This window comes from Gavia stellata, chromosome 3 (assembly GCF_030936135.1).
Source record: "Gavia stellata isolate bGavSte3 chromosome 3, bGavSte3.hap2, whole genome shotgun sequence".
Lineage (NCBI taxonomy): Eukaryota > Metazoa > Chordata > Aves > Gaviiformes > Gaviidae > Gavia > Gavia stellata.
In genome coordinates this window covers 1,973,036-1,994,128 of record NC_082596.1, presented here as the reverse complement: position 1 = coordinate 1,994,128, position 21,093 = coordinate 1,973,036, and the positions used below count along the sequence as shown (strand labels likewise).

At 51.4% G+C, this 21,093-nt stretch overlaps 1 protein-coding gene across 1 annotated transcript in view; it reads left to right on the top strand.

The window, feature by feature from the left end:
- Nucleotides 1-20,808, top strand: part of RHPN1 (rhophilin Rho GTPase binding protein 1) — a 29,098-nt gene extending 8,290 nt beyond the window's left edge. The window contains 14 exon segments of the mRNA XM_059815547.1: nucleotides 1,531-1,649; nucleotides 5,618-5,746; nucleotides 9,171-9,246; nucleotides 9,625-9,702; nucleotides 10,747-10,871; nucleotides 11,197-11,363; nucleotides 11,917-12,104; nucleotides 12,264-12,420; nucleotides 14,507-14,626; nucleotides 16,852-17,046; nucleotides 17,340-17,416; nucleotides 18,658-18,804; nucleotides 20,101-20,259; nucleotides 20,614-20,808. Of these exon segments, the coding sequence (XP_059671530.1) occupies nucleotides 1,531-1,649; nucleotides 5,618-5,746; nucleotides 9,171-9,246; nucleotides 9,625-9,702; nucleotides 10,747-10,871; nucleotides 11,197-11,363; nucleotides 11,917-12,104; nucleotides 12,264-12,420; nucleotides 14,507-14,626; nucleotides 16,852-17,046; nucleotides 17,340-17,416; nucleotides 18,658-18,804; nucleotides 20,101-20,259; nucleotides 20,614-20,808 (1,932 nt within the window).
- Nucleotides 20,809-21,093: the final 285 nt, after the last annotated feature.

Below are 21,093 nucleotides of genomic sequence, written 5' to 3'. Positions count from 1 at the left end.
TCAGTAATTTCAACAAATTCATGGATTACTGTAAAGCACTAAGCCTGCAGATTTATGGACCAGATGGAGTGACTCTGATTCCTCAGTCTCCAATGTACCAATTAAGAGCTCAATTCTTTCACTTAAACGAAAATGCCAATGTTAATCCCAGACCCTTTTCAAAGGGGGCACCACTTAGTGGATTTCAAATTTGAGAAATTAATTTTCAGAAAGGCAAAGTCCATGAAAATGCAAGATTTCCCATTCCCTAATTACTAATCAAAGCTGGTCTTATACTTTTTTGAGCAAGGATTTCTTTTTTTCCTTTCCTACATCCCTGGAAAATCAAATAATTTGTTAGAAGTAAATTGTCCCAGAGTAACGCTGCGACCTACAGTGTCTTCTGGAGAGGTAACCAAGCATTGCCCTGGCTTGTTAGATTGGAGGCTGTTGCAACCCATCCTGGAGGATGAGGTGAGACCTGGTGAAGCCCACCGAGATCTCTACATGGAAGAAAGTAGCTGAGAAAGTGTTTTGGACAGGACAAGAGCAGGCACTGTTGGAGCTCAGTAGAGTCTCTTGGGTGGCAAAACCCCTTCTTGATGTGGAGGCAAGGGGTCCATCAGCAGTGGTGGAGGGAAAGCAGTGGCGAGCAGGGTAAGACTGATGTGCATAGCAAATGGAGGTTTTCTAGGGGTAGCAAGAGGGTAAAATAGTGGCTTTGAGGAATTTCTTTCAGTGCTACAGTGGATCTTAATATGGTCATGGAGGGATCTGCACATGCTTTCAGTGATGTATCAAAAGCAAGCTCGGAGGTCTTCATCCTCTTAAACTGCCTAGCCTTGTGCCCTCCCAAACAGGTTTTTTTTTTTTATCCAGGGGTCTTTTTAGGGCCTCATTTCATCCATCTGAACCTCTCCTCACGTAATGGAAGTAATCTTTGCTTGGGCAGAGCTTGTATGGCCTCGGACTCAGAGTCCCTCCACCCAGCAGCCCCTCTGCCTGGAGCATCCCATAATAACCTCTTGCCCCCATGACACGGAGGGATATTGCAGTCTGTTATTTCCTGAAGTCAGAGATTAAACATGTTTCCCTGTGTCTGCAGAAAGTCCTAGCCAAAGCCAAGGAAGGAGGCAGGGATGGAATTAATTTACTGCTTTGTGCGATTCATTTCTCCACCCCCATGAACTCTTGACTTACTGCCTGCACTCGATCCCTTATAGCCGGCAGGAGATGGGAGCACTTATAGACACAGGGTCACATCTGTTCCTGAGCTCGAGGGTTATATTGAGCTCATCTGCAGCCCCCTGGGTCTTGTCCGGTGTCCGGATGGTGAGACCCTGGAAAGGAGATGCTGAGTTCCTGTTCGTGGTTGCATTTGGGAAGCCTTTTCCAAATGGCTTAGAAAAGAAATTGCTGTAAGCAATGTGTGGTATTAGAAAATAAAACTTTAATTTCAAGTGCAATGCTGGGCTCTGAAAGTGCCCTTTTTCATCCCAAAATGGTGGGTTGTTGGGGTTTTTTTTGTGAGACCCTGCCCCTCTCTCTCAGCAGGGCTGCGACCCCTTTGCCCAGACCCAACGCAGCAAACTGCAGCATCGCCGGGCGCGCATTAACCAGCAGATCAACAAGGAGATGCGGATGCGAGCGGGGGCAGAAAACCTCTTCAGGTGAGTCCTGATCCCCGGAGCATCCCTCTGGCCCAGGGATTTGGCTGGGGCTGGAAATATGACCTTGATGTCTAGGAGGCAGCTGATGCTGCCCATGGCTACGGTTGAGTTTTGCTCATTCTTCCCTTGACTTCATAGTATTCATCCTAAAATGCCTGCCCTCCAATCAGTGCAATGCTGATGCTATGCATTTTAATGAAAAATTATCGTTTTAATTTCCTGGAAGACTGGTACAAAGCAGGGTATGAGCAGCGGAAATAATGGGAATAAATGTTTACTTGGGATTGAGGTTGGACTGCAGAGTTCCTGCCTGATAATCCCAGCAAGTGCATCAAATCCAGCTTTAGTTCCAAAAATCCCCATCCCAATGGTTCTTCCAGAGCAGAATCTGAAAATTCAGGTATATCTTTGCAGATGGACGCAGCCCAGTGGCTCTTCACCCTGTTGGGAAGATGCATTTATGGGATGGTGCAAAAGTTGGCACCTTTCCGCGGCTTTCAGACTGCAGCTGGTCCAGCACATGAATGCCTTCCCCTGTAGGGTGTTCATGCAATCACGATGCAATCGCATGATTTTTTGCAGTTATCTTTTTTTAACACAAGGATCACCTTTTTTTTTGTTGCTCTTACATGCATCTCATGTTCCTGTAGGATATTGTAGCGCGTGTGCGAGGTGGGAAGGTCTGTTAATAAAATACCATAAGGCTGCCCTAAAATAGTTTTTTTTGGGCATATTTTGCCAGTTTGTTGATTTTTTTTTTTTTCCTAATAAAATTAGATTGACTTTTCACTTCTGAACTTGGCTGATTTAAGGTCAGTGGCATATGCACCTGGAAGAAGGGAGTAATAGATGCTCCAACAAACTATAGGAAGAAATTATATTTTACTGGTGGTCGAGGACAGCGGGGCTTCCTGGGGGAGGTGAGGTTACAGCCCCCATACCCTACTGCTTCAACCAGGCTGCCATGTCCTATCTAATTAAAAAAAGGCCATGAAATCCCAACATGTGCCGCTCCACGCGACTCCCCTTTATTATGAAAAAAAATAAAAACAGGGGAAAATGTGCTGGCTCAGCAGAAACCTGCCTGGCCGTGGTTTTGGTGCAAACAGCAGCAATCAGAGCCCCGTGCAGGGGAGTGAGCAAAAATGTGATGCAAAACACATCTTAATTACTTGGCCAGGGAAATGCACTGATGGGGCTGTATTTCTTTTTTTTCCTTTTTTTTTTTTTGCTGGATCAGCAGTTTGAATGTCCTTTCGTAGCAGCCACTTTTTCTCCCTCCCACGAGTCCACTTTGCAGCTGAGTAATTATGTGGGTTTCTGGGCACTACGGTGCTCAGAGCTTATGAAACGTGGGAAATCTGGGGCGAAAAAGAGAAAAAACAAGCTTGTGCCTGAAATGAAAGGCTGAGGGGGGGGATTATGTTGTAAGTCTAAAGGTTATTGCTTAAAAATTATAGGCTTGAGTTGTAGGGAGAAACTTCCTTTGCATCTCTATCGCAGTGCTAAATGCAAACAAAAAAAGCTGTGGGTTGCCCAGCCTGGAGCAGAGTTTGCAGCTGAACTTGCTGGTTTCTTTGCCTCTGGGAAAAAAAAAAAAAATCCAAGCCCACATCTCTCAATGCTTTAAAAAAATAATCTCCTGAACTGTTCTGTTCAGCATATCTGTCTCCTTTCCTGGAGAGGTTGCCGTGAATGGTGTGTTGGAAAAAATGCATGTGGTGTTTGCTCAGTGGTGTTAAGAGGGTTTGTTTGCTGGATAAATAAATGGGCAGAGACAGCAGAAAGCTTTTCCTTTCTTGTTCAAATACTGGGGCTGAGCGAAGCAATCAGGGGAGATAAAGGTGTCGCCAATAAGCCACTTTCTTAAAAAGAAATAAAATAAAAAAAAATAAAATAACCAGAAATCTTTGTTTGGTGTTAGCTAAGCAAACAGCTGATAACTTCACCGCGGAGGCTGATGGAGACACGTAGGCTCTGTGTGCTCATACGGAGATCGGCGCTTGCCCTGGATGGGGAGCACGAAGTGCCTCAGCACAGGTTTGCTCATGGAAATGATCGAGTGCTCCCCTAAATTACCTCTCTGAGAATTACTGTGCTCTTAATTGCTGCATGTGGCACTTGCAGAGTGCAAACTGAAGTGCCCTGAAGCAACATCGGGCTTTAAAAGCTTAACCTGGTGACAAGTCCGGGAAACACTTGCACATGCGTGCAAAATCCTGCAGAGCAAAATCAGGCTTTGCGGGGCGATATGTCCTTTTTGCCGCAGAGCAGGGGTGAATACACTGAAATATATCGTGTGTATATGCAAATGTTACCCTGGTGTTGCTGGGTTGCAAATCAGCTATTGGTAATATAAGAAATTAAAAAAAATAACTGTTGCCAGCTGGGAGCAAGAAGGGGAAACTCTCTTTAATTCATATTGGAAGAAAATTGTAGTGACAGCAGTGATTCACCTGTGTTCTGGAGGTGTTGTGATGCATGGAGGACTAAAATAGTGACTAAATACTGGTTTATATGGAAAGAGGGTGATTACTGCACTGACACTGTATGGGGAATTGCTGAAATGCTGAAGGATGTTTAAATGGAAGTGGCTGCAGAGATCTTTGGACCTGCTGTGGTTTTGCTTTGTTTAGAATAAAAAAAAAAATGCATTGGTCGTGGGCAATCCCAGCAAAGGAGAGTCAGGGCAGGAGATGCTAAAGAACGAGCATCTTAAAAGAAAACAAGCCTAACTCCTTCTACTGCCCTGAGCCAGGTCAGGGCAAGGCCCCTGGAAGATGCTAGCCACAAAAAACACCAGGCAAAGGCAACACGCTCTGCAAAAGCTGGGGGAGAGCAGTGCCCTGGCTGAGCAGACCTCGTGTACGTGTTGTTTTTCCTGGAGCCCGGTGTGATTTAGCACGAGCAGCCAGAGCCCCTTTCAGCCGATGACTGTGTGCTGTCAGCTCTGGGTTATCTCTCCCCGCTTTCTTTCGGAGCAGATAAGAAGGTTATAATCAGCCTGGGAGCTTGTCTTGCTGGGAGCAGGCAGCTGAAATCAATCCTTGGTGTTTACATCTCCTGACGTGCACGAGCGGGGAAGGGAGGGCAGGGTCCAGCTTTAATAATGGGCGAGCACAGCAAGCCCCTTCACTTGCAGAAGGGTTGTTTGCACCCAAACATAAGGTTTTTTTTCCTCCTCAAACCCAACCATAAAGCACTTTTTATTTGGTGTGGGTGAGAACCTTGAGTGCTCATAGCCAAATCTGAAGCTGCACTGGAGGTGGGAGCATGGATGGGCAAGGGGAAGGTTGTTCTGAGGCAGAAATAGCAGGTACATCTGAGCAGGGTGCAACACTGTAATGAGTTTTGTCTGGCCTCAACCTCCACAGCACAGTGCTCTGGATGCTCTGGCTTCCCCAGTCCTGAAAGGCTGAGAGGGTTGGGGCTGTTCAGCCTGGAGGAGAGAAGGTTCGGAGGAGACCTTCTTGCGGTCTTTCAATATAGAAAGGGGGCTTATAAGACAGATGGGGACAGACTTTTTAATAGGGCCTGTAGTGACAGGACAAGGGGCAATGGTTTTAAATTAAGAGGGGAGATTCAGACTAGATACAAGGAAGAAATTTTTTATGATGAGGGTGGTGAAACTCTGGCCCAGGTTGCCCAGAGAGGTGGTAGATGCCCCATCCCTGGAAACATTCAGGGTGAGGTTGGACAGGGCTCTGAGCAACCTCATCTGGTTGGAGATGTCCCTGCTCATGGCAGGGGGGTTGGACTAGATGACCTTCAAAGTTCCCTTCCAACCCAAACCATTTGCTGATCATGTGCAGAGCAAGAGGCATGGTTCCGCAAGAAGGTTCGGATGGATGCACATAGTATTGCACCGCTGGGTACCTTAATCTCTATTTATCAGTGCAACCAAGTGTTGATAAATAAAGACATTGATGAAATGGGGGAGGTTTCATCTGCACGGTGTTGTCTTGCAGGGCCACCAGTAACCACAAGGTCAAAGAGACGGTCGCCCTGGAGCTGAGCTATGTGAACTCCAACCTGCAGCTGCTGAAGGAGGAGCTGGAGGAGCTTAACAGCAGCGTGGACGTCTACCAGAATGACAGGTATGCAGGCAGGCAGCTGCCTGCAGTGTGGGAAGAGCAGCTTGCTCAGTTGGGATTTTATTATTATTATTATTATTATTTCACTTTTCCTTTTTTTGGGAGCAAGGCAGCCTCTCGCCTTGTCCCCGTGCTCTGGGCAGGGTTTCGCCCTCTGGCAGGGAGCACGAGGTGGTGGCTGGAGAATAGGGGAGGACTTGGGCATGGGCCACGTTTGCTGGAAACAGTTTTTCATCCTGGGAACATCCATGTTTCATCCATAGAGCTGCAAGGAGAGCAAACTCAACAGCTTGTCCTAGCAGGTACTTAGGAGGCATTTGGGGATGGATGGTGCGTTCTCTGCACACCGATGTCCCAAAGCAGGAGGAATAAGTCAGGAACAACCATCTCCACTTGCATCATCCCCCTTTCCTGAGCATCCCACTAGGGCATGAGTTTTTCTCCAGCAGGTGAAATAAGGTATTTAGCAGAAGAAATTATAAGTGTGGCTGCTCAGGTGTCTAACCTCCTGTTCCGTCTGTTCCCAGAGCAGATTACTCACTGATTTCCTTTCTCATCGAGGGTATTAGGTTATTTTTCTCTCTTTCCGAGGTTAGACCTTTTGTTAATTGAAATGCTGTGTCGCTTTGAAATGCCTACCCAGCCACCTCAGGTTTGACTCACCGGAGCGGTAATCCTAGCACGCTCGCCAGCAGCAAACAAACGTGCCGGGGCGGCTCGGCAGTGCCATTTCGCTGGGTGAGAGAAGCAGAAATCCCCGAGGCAGAACAGACCGGGGACGCTGCAGCAATGTGGGAGCCACTGCTGCTCCTTCCCTTCCCGAGACGGATGGGTGGATGGTGTTTGATGACACCAAGCTGAGTGGTGCGGTTGACACGCCTGAGGGACGGGATGCGGTTCAGAGAGACCTGCACAAGCTCAAGAAGTGGGCCCATGCAAACCTCATGAGGCTCAACAAGGCCAAGTGCAAGGTCCCGCACCTCAGTTGGGGCAGATTGAGGGGTGAATGGATTGAGAGCAGCCCTGCAGAGAAGGACTTGAGGATACTGGTGGATGAAAAGCTGGGCATGAGCTGGCAATGTGCACTCATAGCCCAGAAGACTAACTGTATCCTGGGCTATGTCCAGAGCAGTGTGGCCAGCGGGTCGAGGGAGGGGATTCTGCCCCTCTGCTCCGCTCTGGTGAGACCCCCCGGAGCACTGCGTCCAGCTCTGGGGTCCCCAGCACAAGGCAGACACAGACCTGGTGGAGCGGGGCCAGAGGAGGGACACGAAGATGATGAGGGGGCTGGAACAGCTCTGCTGTGGAGGAAGGGTGAGAGAGTTGGGGATGTTCAGCCTGGAGAAGAGAAGGCTCCGGGGAGACCTTCTTGTGGCCTTTCAATATAGAAAGGGGGCTTCTAAGAAAGATGGAGAGAGACTTTTTACCAGGACAAGGGGCAACAGTTTTAATCTGAAAGAGCGTAGGTTTACATGGGACGTAAGGAAGAAATTCTTTACAATGAGGGTGGTGAGACACTGGACCAGGTTGCCCAGAGAGGTGGTGGATGCTCCATCCCTGGAAACATTCCAGGTCAGGTTGTACGGGGCTCTGAGCAACCTGATCTGGTTGAAGATGTCCCTGCTTACGGCAGGGGGGTTGGACTGGATGACCTTCAAAGGTCCCTTCCAACCCAAACTATTCCATGATTCTACGATTCTATGTCCATCTATGTGCTTTTCCCTGCACATGGTCCTCCTCGGGGAAGGATTGCTGTGCTGCTGGGGACAGAGGGGTGTGCAAAGCCCAGAACATCAGTGACTCCATCCTGCAGGTTGCTACAATGCTATTAAATGTAGGACCAGGATGATCTGGGTGCAGGATTGTGTTAGGGTCATGGGGTCTTCTATGGGGAGGAAGCCAAGGGAGCCCATAGCTCCACCACCCTTGGGTGTTTGCTGCACTCAGAGGGTCTGTTGCAGTCTCTGAATGTAATCCTGGATGTTGGTCCTTCTTCTGTGCTAGAAGTAGGGATGCGTGCACAATCTCCCGTGTGGCATGCATCCTCCCCAAGTTCTTCCTTACCAGGGATGCTTAGCTTTTCCAACCCGCCGCTTGTTTGCCCTGGTTTAAAAAGAAAACAGCAGCAGCAGCAACTCCAAAACCCTGCCCAGGCCAAACAAAAGCCCCTTTGTTTGCTCTAGGCATTGGATTCAAGCGGAAATCTTGTTAGGGAATGAGCAATAATGGCTTTTCTGCACTAATTATAGCTCTTGAAGCTGTTTATTCAGTATGAACAGATGAAAATGTGGGTGCAACCTCCCTGCCCCGCTCACCAGGTTTTTGCAACTTTCTTTGCCTCTTTTCCTCCCTGGACTAATGAGTGATGTGCTAAGAAGTTTTCAGCGGTTTCTGGAGGTAATGAGAGGCGGCTGTTGTGCAAACCTGCGCTGGCGAGGGCTTTATCCTGCCTGACCCACCTCCCATCTCGCTCTCTGCCAAACTTTCTTGTCTCTTTAAAGCAGTCCCCTGGGTGGCCAAGCATCCGGGGATGCGGTAACATGGCTCAGTGCCGGGGTTGGGGACACCCCCGAGGGACAGATGGGTATCGGGGAAAGCATTTGTGGAGCCGATGTGAGCTGCAGCTACCACGGTGGGTTCCCGTTCCCCATCTCTATATACAGGAGCTGGACAATGGGTCCAGCTTTGGGGCTCTTTGCAGGGCTGTAATTTTCTGCATGCTCCAACTTCTGCTGCTTATACAGACCATTCCTTTACTTCTTGCCAGCAGAAAATCAAAATAGCCACTAAATCCCCCAAAAGGTGGTCCTTCCTGGCTGTCATCGTGCAGCGCGTCTTCCTCGGTGCTGCACAACTACCCTGTTTTTAATGTTGAAACACAAACCACTCCCCAGCTGGGTGTTCCCAGAGTCGTTGTCATCTTCAGCGTTTTACAATATCGAATGGGCTCTGTGATAAGAGCTATTATTAGACAACTGCTTTTAATAGAGGGAGAAAATTTCAATATCAGGCCCAGCGCTGCAGCCCCAGCAAGTCCTTATCAGTGCCGAAGCCCAGATTAACATGTAGGAGTGGGTGAATCCGTGACCTGTGCTTGCATCATACCCGGTTCCCAAAGGCTGGTAATTAAAGCAGCTTCATTACTGGAGTCTGTTTTGTTGCTATTGTACTTGTTATGGAGAGAAAACCAGAAGCTGGAGGAATAAGGGCGATGGATTCACGTTATTTTCCATGCACCGCTCCTCTCGCCCTGCTGTTCCCAACATCATGTTGGGAAGAGCATCCTTCTGCTGTGTGGAGTCAGGTCCTCTTCTTGCTTTACCCTTTAATAGGAGCCGTAAAGAGCTGCTTCATTTTAGTCCCTGACACACAGGGTCTCTCCAAGGCTTTTAAACCAACCACCAAATAGGTTGCTGTCTTCTTCCAGCGAATCCATCAGCGTCCCCATGATCCCTTTGGGCCTGAAGGAGACGAAGGAGCTGGATTTGCTGGTACCGCTGAAGGTGAGCATCGGGGTTTTGGACACTCGATGTGATGCAAGACGATGGAGGGGAGTGACCGTGCACTTTGGGTACAATTGGGCGCTGTAGAGGAGATGCTGCAGCAGCTGCAAAACATTTTCTGTTTTGGAACAGCTGCAAAAAAATAGATTTATGGGGAGGAGCGGGACTTAAATCATGGCAAAGTGGGAGATGTGGGACTGGAGATGCTGGAGAGCAAGAGCTGGGCAGGGGAGGAGATGGTTTTCCCTGCTGCAGGTTTCCTTGAGGGGAGTGCTGGCAAGTTGCTTATACAGGATTGCCCACAGTCACCCTTTAAATCATGAAAATCTGTTTTGAAGGGTGACTCAGGGTTTTCTTTTCTCTTGTTTCTCCATCCAGGATCTCATCAGTGAACACTATGGAGAGGAGGGCATCTTGTTTGAAAAGGAAATCAAAGAGTTCATGGAGCTACGGCAGGTCAGTGTCCCTTGAGTTGCAAAGTCTTGCTTTGACTTGTCCAGAATCGCTTGTTGGAGATGCTGCGTTTTGTTCTGGGGTCCCCTCATCCTCCCTCCAAACTGCACCCTTATTCTTGTGTCTCAGGGTGCAGGATTCCCACGCTAGAGCACGCTGGCTTCGGTTCATAGGATACTAAATATTACAGACCATTCAGCAATTGTTTTCTTTCCCTGTCCTTTAACGCCCTGCTAACCTAGAACTGAACAGCAATAAAAGTTATGCTGCAATCCATTACTGGTTTATGAATATTAGTTCACCCCCGGCAAGGCTAAAACGACTGCTCTCTCTCCAGCTAGTGCTTGGAGAAGAAGAAATTAAAGCAATCCCATAAAGGTGAATTTTCTCCTCTCCTATGAAACAGCTTTCATAAGTAACTTCAAGTTTTGCCTTGCCATGAAGCTTTGATCTGGGAGAGCGGAAAGTGAGAGCCTCGCTCAAGCCCTTGTGAAGGGCCTGATCCTGCTTTTCAGGCTGTTCGAGGGGAGCCCTGCAAAGCCAGAAGCTGGGAAAAGCCCCATGCTTAAAACGAGGCGTTAGGAGAACTCTGACCCTCCTCCCTGTGTCAGGTCAAAAGCTCAAGGGCTTTTTTTATTAAGAGAAAAAAATCCTATTTCTTCCCTAGCATTTATCTCAGCAGACTTTGCTGAGAGTTTCTCTCTTAAAAAAACCATTAATCCCAGCTTGGTTTAGGCAAGTGTTGCCATCAGCACAGCTCCCAGGCTGCTGGCTCCGGATTTGGGTGCTCCAGCACCAAATTGGTGCCTCCCTGACCTTTCCCGTGGCTGAACCTGTGCCGGGGGTCTGCCTCCCGCTGCTGCACAGCCTCTTGTCCGCTATTGATCTAATCCTATTGATCGTATTGATCTGATCCTATTGATCTAATAACTCAGGTGGAGTTTCTTCCCCTGGGCTGGTCAGCGTGTGCAGCTCCATATATCCGACATTTCCTTCCTGATGCCCCCCTCTCTTCCCACCCACGTGTCTCCTCTCCCATCCCCACAGGCAATGCGCACCCCAAGCCGTAACGAAGCCGGGCTCGAGCTCTTGATGGAGTATTACAACCAGCTCTACTTCCTCGACAGCCGTTTCTTCCCTCCCACCAAAAGCCTGGGTGTCTTCTTCCACTGGTTGGTGCAGCTTTCCCCATCCCACCCGGAGCATCGCGAGTGGGGAAGGAGCCGGGGCCAAGCCTCCACGATGGGTCTGCTGCCTCAGCAGCAAAGCCGGGGCTGGTGGATGCGGAGAGCTGGGTTTTCCCCTTGCTCTGGGCTTGATGTTGCCCTGGGTGGGTTGTTTAGGAGGGGCAGGGGGAAGTGTGCACCCCACAGGGATGAGCCATGATAGCAGCAGTGGCTATGAGCCCACGCAGAGCATTGAAAGCCCTCTAGGCTCCTCCTGCATCCATGGGCAAGGACCCGGGGATGGGCAGCTGTTGACTCTTCCCTTCCCCAGGTACGACTCCCTGACAGGGGTCCCGTCCCACCAGCGAGCGCTGGCCTTCGAGAAGGGCAGCGTGCTTTTCAACATCGGAGCCCTGCACACCCAGATCGGAGCGCGGCAGGACCGTGCATCCCTGCCAGGGCTCAACCAGGCCATCGATGCCTTTCAGAAAGCGGCCGGTACGTGGGTTCGCTGCTTCCTTGGCTCCCCATGGGCATGCAGGCGGCATTTTCCATGGGATGGGAATAATCCTCATGAGTGCAAGAAGGGGAGGGAGCAGTTGTGCAAACAAGGAAGGGGACAGGGCATTTCCAATGGACCATGAACCAAACGTGAGTTGGCACCACGGTGCTTCTGTGGGTTATGAAGAGGAGCTGGGATGACCCAACAGCTACGCAAAGGGCGCTCTTTTGCTGCACGGCAGTAGGGATGTCCCAGCTGGGGAGAGGAGAAATGCTGATCCATCTGTGAGTAGCTGGGAAAAAATGGGACCCTGGGACTGTGATCACTCAGGGCTTTGGAGAAGAAAGCTGTGGGCGCAAGGATGGTTTAGATAGTAAGGGAGGGACCCCCGACCTTTTTACTGACCAGTTATGGTGAGGTGTTTGATGTGTGAGCTGGGTTGGCAGCTCTTCTCCTCCGGCACCACTGGTGGGGAAACCTTTGTGGTCCGAAAGTCTGAGCCTCCTGCTTACAAGCCCGGTGGCTACCAGGAGCTTCTCCCTCATGCAGGTGCCTTTAACTACTTGAAGGAAAACTTCTCCAATGCTCCTAGCCTGGATATGAGCGCCGCCTCCTTGAACATGCTGGTGCGGCTGATGGTTGCCCAGGTCCAGGAGTGTGTCTTTGAGAAGATGACCTTGCTACGCCCCCAGCATGACTTCCTCACCCGGCTGCAGCTCGCCCAGGAGGCGGCAAGGGTGAGCACCTCGGGGAGGAGAGGACTTGGTGGGTCTATCACCACTGGAGAGGTTCCTTCTGTGGTCGGCAGAACCCCCCAGGAGAGGACAGCCTGCTGTCACTGTCTCCTGATGGATGTCAACCCATGGCTTAGCAGCTTGTCTCTTGACATCCCACAGGTAGAAGACGTCTACTCGTTGGTGCACCAGACGATGACCCAGGCCCACGTGAAAGATTACGTTCCCTTCTCTTGGACCACCATGGTCCACGTCAAGTCGGAGCATTTCAAAGCCCTCTCCCACTACTTTGCTGCCATTGCTCTCTGTGACTGCCCCGGTGAGTGTTACAGCTCTGAGGCAGCTGCCTGCTTAGCCAAGTGCTGGCTCCATGTGGTAGCCTGGTGTTTGGGAGGGATTGCAAAAAAAAAAAAAGAGGTGAAGGGAGACATGCACAGGGTGGATGGATACAAAATCTGAAGTTTTGGGGATGCTCCGAGCTGCTGATCTCGCTTATTGACTCAGCGATTCATACACAGGACAGATTTGCCCCATGTTTCTGGTTTGCACAGTGCTTGCAAAGTCCTTCTAAGAAGGTGAGCAAAAAGGTGCTGTAGGGATGTCACCTGCTGTCCCCTTTGGGGCTGGGTGGGTAAATAGGGGTAATAAGTGCCTGCTGACCATGCGTGTGCTAGTGTCCTCAGTGGGGCATCCTCTGAGACACCCAGACCTTGCAGCGGGCCAGCCAGGGGCTTCAAAAAATAAAAATAAACCCCAAAAAACCCCCGGGATATCCCTGGACAAACTGGTCTGGGCTACTGGAATTTTTAATTGCCAGCCTTGTGGCCGGCTGCCCTGGACATCGCAGGGTGGTGGGGTGCTGGCAGCAGGGTACACGTGGCTCCGTGGAGACAGTTGGAGTGGGGACGTGGGATGCGACCCGTGATCTCCATCTGCGCCATCATCGACACCCATGCAAGCGATTTCGGGTCGGGCAGAGGATCCGAGGGCGGGCAGCCGATGCACACTGTGACCTGTGGTGCCGACCCATCACTTGGTGGGGTGGCTGAGGACAGGCTGGGGCACTTCTTGAGGGATGGCTGCTGAAAGCAGTGCCGTGCTGGTGACGGCGATAGCTGCCAGACTGTCCCAGCATCCTCCCCCGCTCTGGAGCCTGCCCAAAATCTTGCTGCCAGGCTTGTGCCGTGTGGGCGTTGCAGAAGCAGGATTGAGCAAGAAGAACTGCTGGGGCAGAGACAGGAGAGGGTGGGGTGTCATGGGGCTGGAACGGCTTGAAGACAGAAGTGGCAGAGGACGGGGATGGGGCCAGGGGGTACAAGGGACAGGGCAAACCTTTCCCCTAAAATTTTGAGGCTGTTTGCCTTCCCTTAGGTGCTGAGGGAAACACAAATCTGCAGGAGATCCCTAATTTGGGTGTTTGGGGATTTTTTTTGCTCCATCCAGAACATGCTGTTGAGATCTCACATGCCTGCTCGCTGCCTCTCCCTGACCCCCTTGTTCAGAATAACAAATCTTTTGCTCCTGTAACCGGCTGGCAATAAACTCCTTACGCTGCAGTTTAATCCCTTGGGGATGATGGCACAGAGAGTGTTGGCACTGGGAGAGCCAGCCCTGGTGCTGCTGGTTCCCAGCCTGCTAGGTGCTGATACTGGGGTGCTCACTAGTCTTTGGGATCTTCCATTTGGACCAGCAAGTCCACAGGGCTCCCTGGAACCCTCTAGGTTGCTTTTTAATCACACCCTGTGCCCAGGGAGGGAGGCTGCGATGCAATCCTGAGCTCCCCGTGAGCCAAAGGGGATTAGGAACAGCTTTGGATGGAAATAAGTGTGTAAAAATCATGCGTGCAGAGCCCAGCATGGTGCTTGTAGCTCCTTTGCAAGCTGTATCCATCTCAGCCCGCTCCATCGAAGGACTCTTGGTTGCACTGCAAGCTCTCTGCCCATGCAGGGGGTCCCAGGCACAGCAAGGAGGGCTCAGCTCCCAAATTACACTTTAACCTGCCCTGCTCTTGTGCTTTAGTTGTTGTCTGACTTGGCTCCCTGGCGCTCCAGGTGGGGAAAACCCAGGGCTCTTTATTTCCAGTCCTGTTTCCAGACTGGAGCAAAGGAGAGAAGGAGGCAAAAGAGCCGGATACTTGTGTTGCATACAGGACAAATTCTGCGCTTAGCTTCAAAGCCTGGTGCAGCCCTGAATGTGATAACTCATCCCTTTCCCCATCAGTGATGTCTTGGTGGTTGTTGCAGGCTGTGGTTGGGTGAGAGGAAGCTGCTGCTGAAGTTACCAGGGCCACATGAGCATGGATGTGGCTTCCTGGTCCCCTTGTCCCCACCACCATGGGGGTCCAGGAGGCCGAGCAGCACCCTGACTTCTCTCTAAACCCATCCCCGCCCAATTTTTTCACACAGTGGCATCCGACACTGAACTGCCGGAGCAGGAGAAGGCTTTTATCCAGTTCCACGTCACCATGCCAGAGGGACCGTCACTCCGTGTCCTGTTGCAGGACCCCGAGGAGAGGAGGAAGCTGGGTAAGCGCATCCATCAGGGCAAAGCCCCCGGTTCTTGCGATGAAACCTCGATGCATGGGCAGTGAGCCTCATTGTAACCCTACCCATGTAGTCATGGTCTCCACGAAGGTGTGTGATGAGCTGTTGGGAGGGGTCTCTCCATGCAAAGACACCGTTTTTGGGGCTTTCTTTGAAAGGAGTGTCTCCTGGGAAGGCAGAAAAGCATCACGGTTCCCTATTAGAGTGTTGAGGACCAACTCAGGGTGTTTACGGCGACCTGTCCAATCGAGTTTGACACTAAAACCTCAGGCACCGAGGCATCCTGAGCCAGGTAACGTCACCCAACGCAGCATGGAGAAATCCGTAGGGACACACAGATCCTGGAAGCTCCTTGGCTTGGACTTGCCGCTGACTTGGCTTGATGTCAAGAAGACACAGCAGATGCCAGGGGGTGGCTTTTTTAGCTGCGTCAGAAGGCTTGGGAGACGAGAGCTTCCTCCCATGCAGATTTTCAGCTTCAGGGGAAAAACAGAGCATTGCTTATTCAGCTGAAGTCGTGTTTTGGCAGCCCCTCCCCAACAAGGCTGCAACGAGAGCAAACTCAGTGCCCTGGTTTTGGGGTGTCATCTCCTGTTTGCCTCCCCCACGAGCTGCCTCCTGGTGCTCTTTCCCCTCGTTGCACACGTGTGAAAGGAGACAGGTCCCACTAGGAATGAGTTTGTCACGTCGCTGGCCCCAGCAAAGTCATCCCAGCTGCTCAGCCGGATTTCACTGCTGGGGATGAATGAACCCCAAAACCAGAGCATTATGGTAACATCACCCAGACACCCTCAGCTGCTGTCATCTGGTTCCCCGATTTGCATCAGCCCAGCTTCCAGCTCTGTCTGCACTTCTTGGGGGGAAATGGGCTTTGTTCAACATTTGCTGGTGAAAAATGAACATGCAGACGCCAGCCTCAGCTCTGGTTTTGGTTTACAGGAAGGGAAGAAACTTGCAGCATTAAAACCATCTCCCTGAAAGGATTTTTTTCCCCCTTCCCTTGTCTCCTAGTCTTATAACATTATGTTTTATCAGACAAGGTATATTCCACCATCTTCAATAGAGTGGAACCAAAAGCTTGCACAACTTCCATGCTCAACCTCTATTCCCAGTGACGTCTTGAAAATAGCAGGAGTTGATGATATTCAATAAAACGTATTTGTTTTTCTTGCCCGTGAATGGGGCTGGCTGTGGGTGCTTTGATAAAATATGATTGATTGCATTTGATACAATTATTTCGGAGAGTCTCTTCCTCTCAGGTTTCCATCCAGCCTCAATATATTTCCTTGATTGAGACTTCTCGTAGGGGAAAGCAGAGGTCTTCAGGCCACTGCCTGTGATCCTCATAAGTCTGGAGCAAACTCCAACCATCTCCCTGGGTTATGTTGCCACCATGTGTCCTAAAACTAGAAATGCTACAGGCACACGTGTTTCTATGATACGTGTGTGTGTATATATATATCTATCTATCTCTTTTTTTGGTAGTTTAGCATTGCATTACGGGTATCTTGGTTGCAGTTTCTTGCAAAAAGGATGTTTGCATCGATATTCGTGGGTCATCGTGATTCCATCTCTTCTGGCCATTTTTCAGCTCCTCCATTTTCACGAGGGTGGAAACACATTGAAGGCAAGTTGAGAGGAGCAGAGCAAGGGCTGATACTGAAGAGGGTGGAAGGCAGGACCTGCAGGGCAAGGAGAAGGCTTTGCTTAGCCTAGAAAGAGAGGGAGATGTGTTGCATCATCTTGAAGCTAAAAGGCTGTCACCAGGAGAACGGGGCTCGATTGTCCTCCATGTCCCCCCCCAGGGGACGCAAGGCGATGGAGAGAAGTTAATTTGTGGAGGAGATTGAGGTTAAGCATTAAGAGGGACTTTGGGGGCGGCGCAACGTGGTGGCGGCTCCTTCGCCGGCAGTTTTTGGGAACATCTGCCAGCTCTGCCTCCGGTGCCGGGGGAGTGAAGTAGGTCACCCTTCAAGGTCCCTTCCCAGCCCTACATCGGGGGCTCGAGCTGACGGCTGGGACCTACTCCATTTAACGCACGTTGAACGCCTGGCAGGCTGCGAACGTGACTGGGCTGTCCCTGAGTCACGTCGGGTGACACAGCCGCGGAGGCTGCTGTCATCCGTGGGCAGCCGAGCGAGCGGAGAGGGAACGGCGGCGGGGCTGCTCTGTTCCGCTCAGGCTACCATCTCTCTGCTCCCTTGCAGGCAAAGCTCATCTGAAGAAAGCCATCATGAAGCACGAGGAAGCCATGAGGATTCACGGCTTGTGCAAGATCCTGCGGAAGATGGATATCCTCCAGGAGGTCCTCTCCTTCGCCCACAAACGCTCACTGAGCAAATACTCGGAAATCGACCACGAGGAGGACTTCTTTGAAACAGGAGATGCCCCGGACATTCACCGTAAGTGGGGTTTTTTTGGGGGTGCAGCTGCAGAGGGGATTTGTGGCAGGTTACATGGGGTGGACAAACTCCATGGTGTGTTTGTGTCATGTCACTGTGGACCAGAGCTCCCTGCACAGTGGTGGAGCATCATGGGTGGGAGTGGGGGCTCCAGGCTGCATGTCTGGTAGCTGCCTGAGCAGGTCCCAACTCTTATGGGTTACACTATCCTTTCTCGGGGAGCACGATGTAGAGGCAGCAGCTGCCACAACTACCTGACCCCGGCGTATGTGCTTTTCTCTCCCTACCACTAGCCAAAACGCACCAGAAACCAGAAATAAAATCCCCCAACTTCTCCCAGGTGAAGGTGACTGACCTCTTCCACAGGCTGGTACGTACGGCTATGGGATGGAGATTGCTCCAAGGGAGCAGAAATCTTCTCCTCCTCCCATGCATGCTCTGCTTTCCTGGCTTCCTTCCTCCCCGCAGCCTCTTCTCCCTCTCCCAGTGCAGCCACTGCGCTCACAGGCGGCTTTCCAAGGAGGATGAGCCGCCGCCTCGCAGGCAGTGACCCATGCAGGAGGAGGGGTGGGAGGGCGCAGATCTGCCTCTGCAAGACCTAAATGGGTCACGAAGCTCCTCTGGTGCATGGGGGAGTGGGCACAGGCATTTTGGGTGGGCTTTACCCAAGAAGGACTGAAGGGACCCTTTAGTGGAAGCTTTTTGGGGGAGCAGAGCAGGATGGTGCCAGCTGGGAGGCATCAGGAAAATCCCATCGGACCTTTATCCCTACCCCCTTTAGGCTTACAGGGTCTCGGGGAGCAGGGCTGAGCTTCGGGGGTACTGTGGGACCTGGCTGCGCTGTCTCCATCCCCCCAGGCACCCCAAGGGCTGTGTAGCACCCCAGGGAGAGGTTGGGCATCTCTGCTTTTGGACAGCCCCAGGGCAGGCAGGTATATCCTGCTCCTGTGGGAATAGAAAAGTAGGAAAAAAACAGGAAAATAGGAAAGATTTGGGGGGGATCTGACCCTGAAAAGGTGATCCATCTTGCCATCTTGCACCCTGCTGCTGGACCACCCCAGCCGGCCTGCATCCCCCAGAGCCAGGCAGCGGCAAGAAACCTCAACCCCCATCTTCCCTCCTTGGGCGATGGGTTTAATTTCCTGAAGGGGGGAATTAGAGAGCCAGCTCTGCCCACCGGAGCTTTCCGTTTCATTTGCTCCAGAATTATAATATCTATAAACTGATGCCAGCTCGCTGCCTGTGCTGAGACCTCCTCCTCCTGCCTTGCAGGAGCGGGGCAGTGCCAGGAGGATGTCCAGACCTAAGCTCTGGGCAGAGGGTTGGACCAGAGTCCTTCCCAGCCCTCATGAGACTGCTGCTGCTCTTAAAGCCAGCATCTGACAAGGGCTTTTAAGCACCTCTAGCTTTATAGGGCATAAATCTGCATTTTTGGGTGTGCAGGCAGGATAAAACACCAGGCAGGCTCAAAATGACATCCTTAAAGAAATGCAAAAGGCAGGCTTTCTTGCTCTGCCTCCTCCCCATCAGTGGGTGCTTTGCAAGGTTGCACGCCTCCAGGGAGTTGTTCTTGCACCGAAAGGTGCTTTCCATGTTTCTACCTTACCCCAGGGGCCCCTTTCGGTTTTCTCGGCCAAAAACAAGTGGTACCCAGCGCGGAGAGTCCACCTGATGAGAGGAGAGAACGGTTTTGGGTTCACGCTACGAGGAGACTCCCCCGTCCTAATTGCTGGTGTCATCCCGGGGGGCTGCGCTGCCGTGAGTACCCCAGGCTCTTGCTGTCCCCATGGGGATGCTGGAAGTGAGGTGTTAGGGGTTGCTTTGAGGGGTACCAGGTGGTTTTAGGTCTTAACACTCAGTTGGTAATAGCATTGGTGTGCTTAGGTGGAGAGTCATCCCTTCCGGATCTCAGTCTAGGGCTTGCAGATGGGTGTCATGAAAGAATTGAGATTTTTTTTTCATTTTTAGGAGACACCTAAGGAAAAAATATGGAGGTTAGTTCAGTTTTTAACTGCTAGCAGCCTCTCTTTGGCGAGCACCCAGCTCCCTTCTCCCCCATTTGGGGATGTGACAGTGGATGGAACAAGATGGAAAGTCTGAAACGCCAGTTATCACAGTGAAAACTCACTGTATGGGCTTTCTGATGTGTCGGGGGCAACCTTGTTTTCCAGCAGAAGCTTGCTGGAGCACCTTGGTGGGACACCCAAAAGATCTCCCCTCTTCCTCAGCACTGTTCAGCATCAACCCTGCCATCCAGAGCCCAGCATCTCTGTAACAACGTTCTCCTTAGCAGCAGAATCACAACCCTTTTTGGGAGACTAAAAGTCTTCTGAAAGACCATACACAGTCGATATCTGGACCACAGTTGTGTCCCCTGGGCTACTAACATTCATTGCACTGCTGGGGTGGGCTTGGTCTCCAGATAGACACCAAAATGCGAGTGTCCCTGTGTGGATAAGTTTCTAAATCTCCATTGCAGCTGGTCTGGCATGTCCTGGCTGGGTTGTTCTTAGCTCTGATGCTGTCCCCACGGCCTCGAGCTGCACGTGCTTTCCTTCAAGCATGTCAAGAGCCTTGTTAATGCCTTGATGGATGAAGGGTATGCAAAGAACCTTGCTGAGCCTGCTCTGTTTTCTCAAGAATCAAGGCTCGCAGGCAGTATTTTTTATATTTACTTTTTTTTCCTGGAGACCTGCAGCATTTAACCTTTATGGAAGAGTCAGAGCTGGATGCACTTTTTGCAAGGCTCCAAAAAGTCATGGGGCTGGGGGTTTATAGCATGCAGGACATCAAGCGTGGCCATTGCCAGCAGCTGCAAAAGCGGTCCTTAGTCTGTAGAGCATCCCACTTTCACATGCAGGCTGCAAAGCAGATATAAAATCTTTAGGATGATGAAGGCATCGGCTGCCTTGTGCTGTCAGTGGAGGGTGGACCCCAACCCTCCCTGTGGCCCGTGTCTCCACAGGATTGGGACCTGTGCGGTGGAAAGCAAGCAGACTTTGTGCAGTAGCATTCACGAGCTCAAACACGTGCATCTTCTTTCTTCCCCCGCAGGAAGCCGGGCTGAAGGAGGGAGACTACATCATCTCGGTGAACGGCAAGGACTGCAAGTGGTCCAAGCACGCCGAGGTGGTGCAGCTGCTGAAGAGCACCGGGGAGGAGGGAGTGGAGATCAGCGTGATAACCCTGCAGGGCTCGGAGGGACCGAAAGCCGTAAGTCACATCTCAAGCCATAAGTCACATCCCAAGCCTTAGGTGGGAAACTGCAGGTCTTGTGGGGAGAGAGCGGCTGTGGTCTCCTTAAACGAGGCTCTGTGCCATCTCCAGCGTGGCAAGTTTGTTTGCAGCTGGCTTAGTGAATGTGAAGCAGGATTTCCAGGGATGGAAAGCTTTGCTCTTTCACTGTTAGCCTCAAGCCAGGCACCGAAGCAGGTGGCTCCATGGGGAAAAGAGGTTCCCCAGTGTCCTGTTCCCAGGATGAAGGTGCAGGGTTGAAGCCAGGCACTGCATTTGCAGCCTGGGTGCTGCCCTGGCTTCACACCCTTCTCCACTCCCCTTCCCCAACAGGCAGAGAAGAAGGCAGCAGTGATGTCCTCGGGCAGCGGGCTGCTGAAGAGCAACAAGGAGAACAGCCGAAAGAGCCTGATGAACAGCAAGAGCGCCAGCACGCTGCTGGTCTGGAGCAAGAAGAGCAAGCGGAGCAAGAAGAGCACCTACAGCGTCCCCTTCACCGCGGTGGGAGACAACGAGGCCATGTACTGAAGCGGCCACCTGGCTAGGTCGTGTCCTGCGAGCTCTGGGGCTGGCAGCCCGTCAACCCTCGCAAGCACCAGTGGCCTGTCCGGCCTGCGCTGGTGTCAGTGCTGCAAGGACCCCCCCTCCCCGGGGACATGCCGCTGGTCGGATCCTCTCCAAAGAGGCGATGCACAGCACCGGACTCCTCCATCTCCCAGCTCCTGCGTTAAATGATCCTCAGCTAAACAATATGGGGAAACATTGATTTATTCTTAATTTTTAGATTTTTTTTTTTGCTCTTAAGGGGTCGGG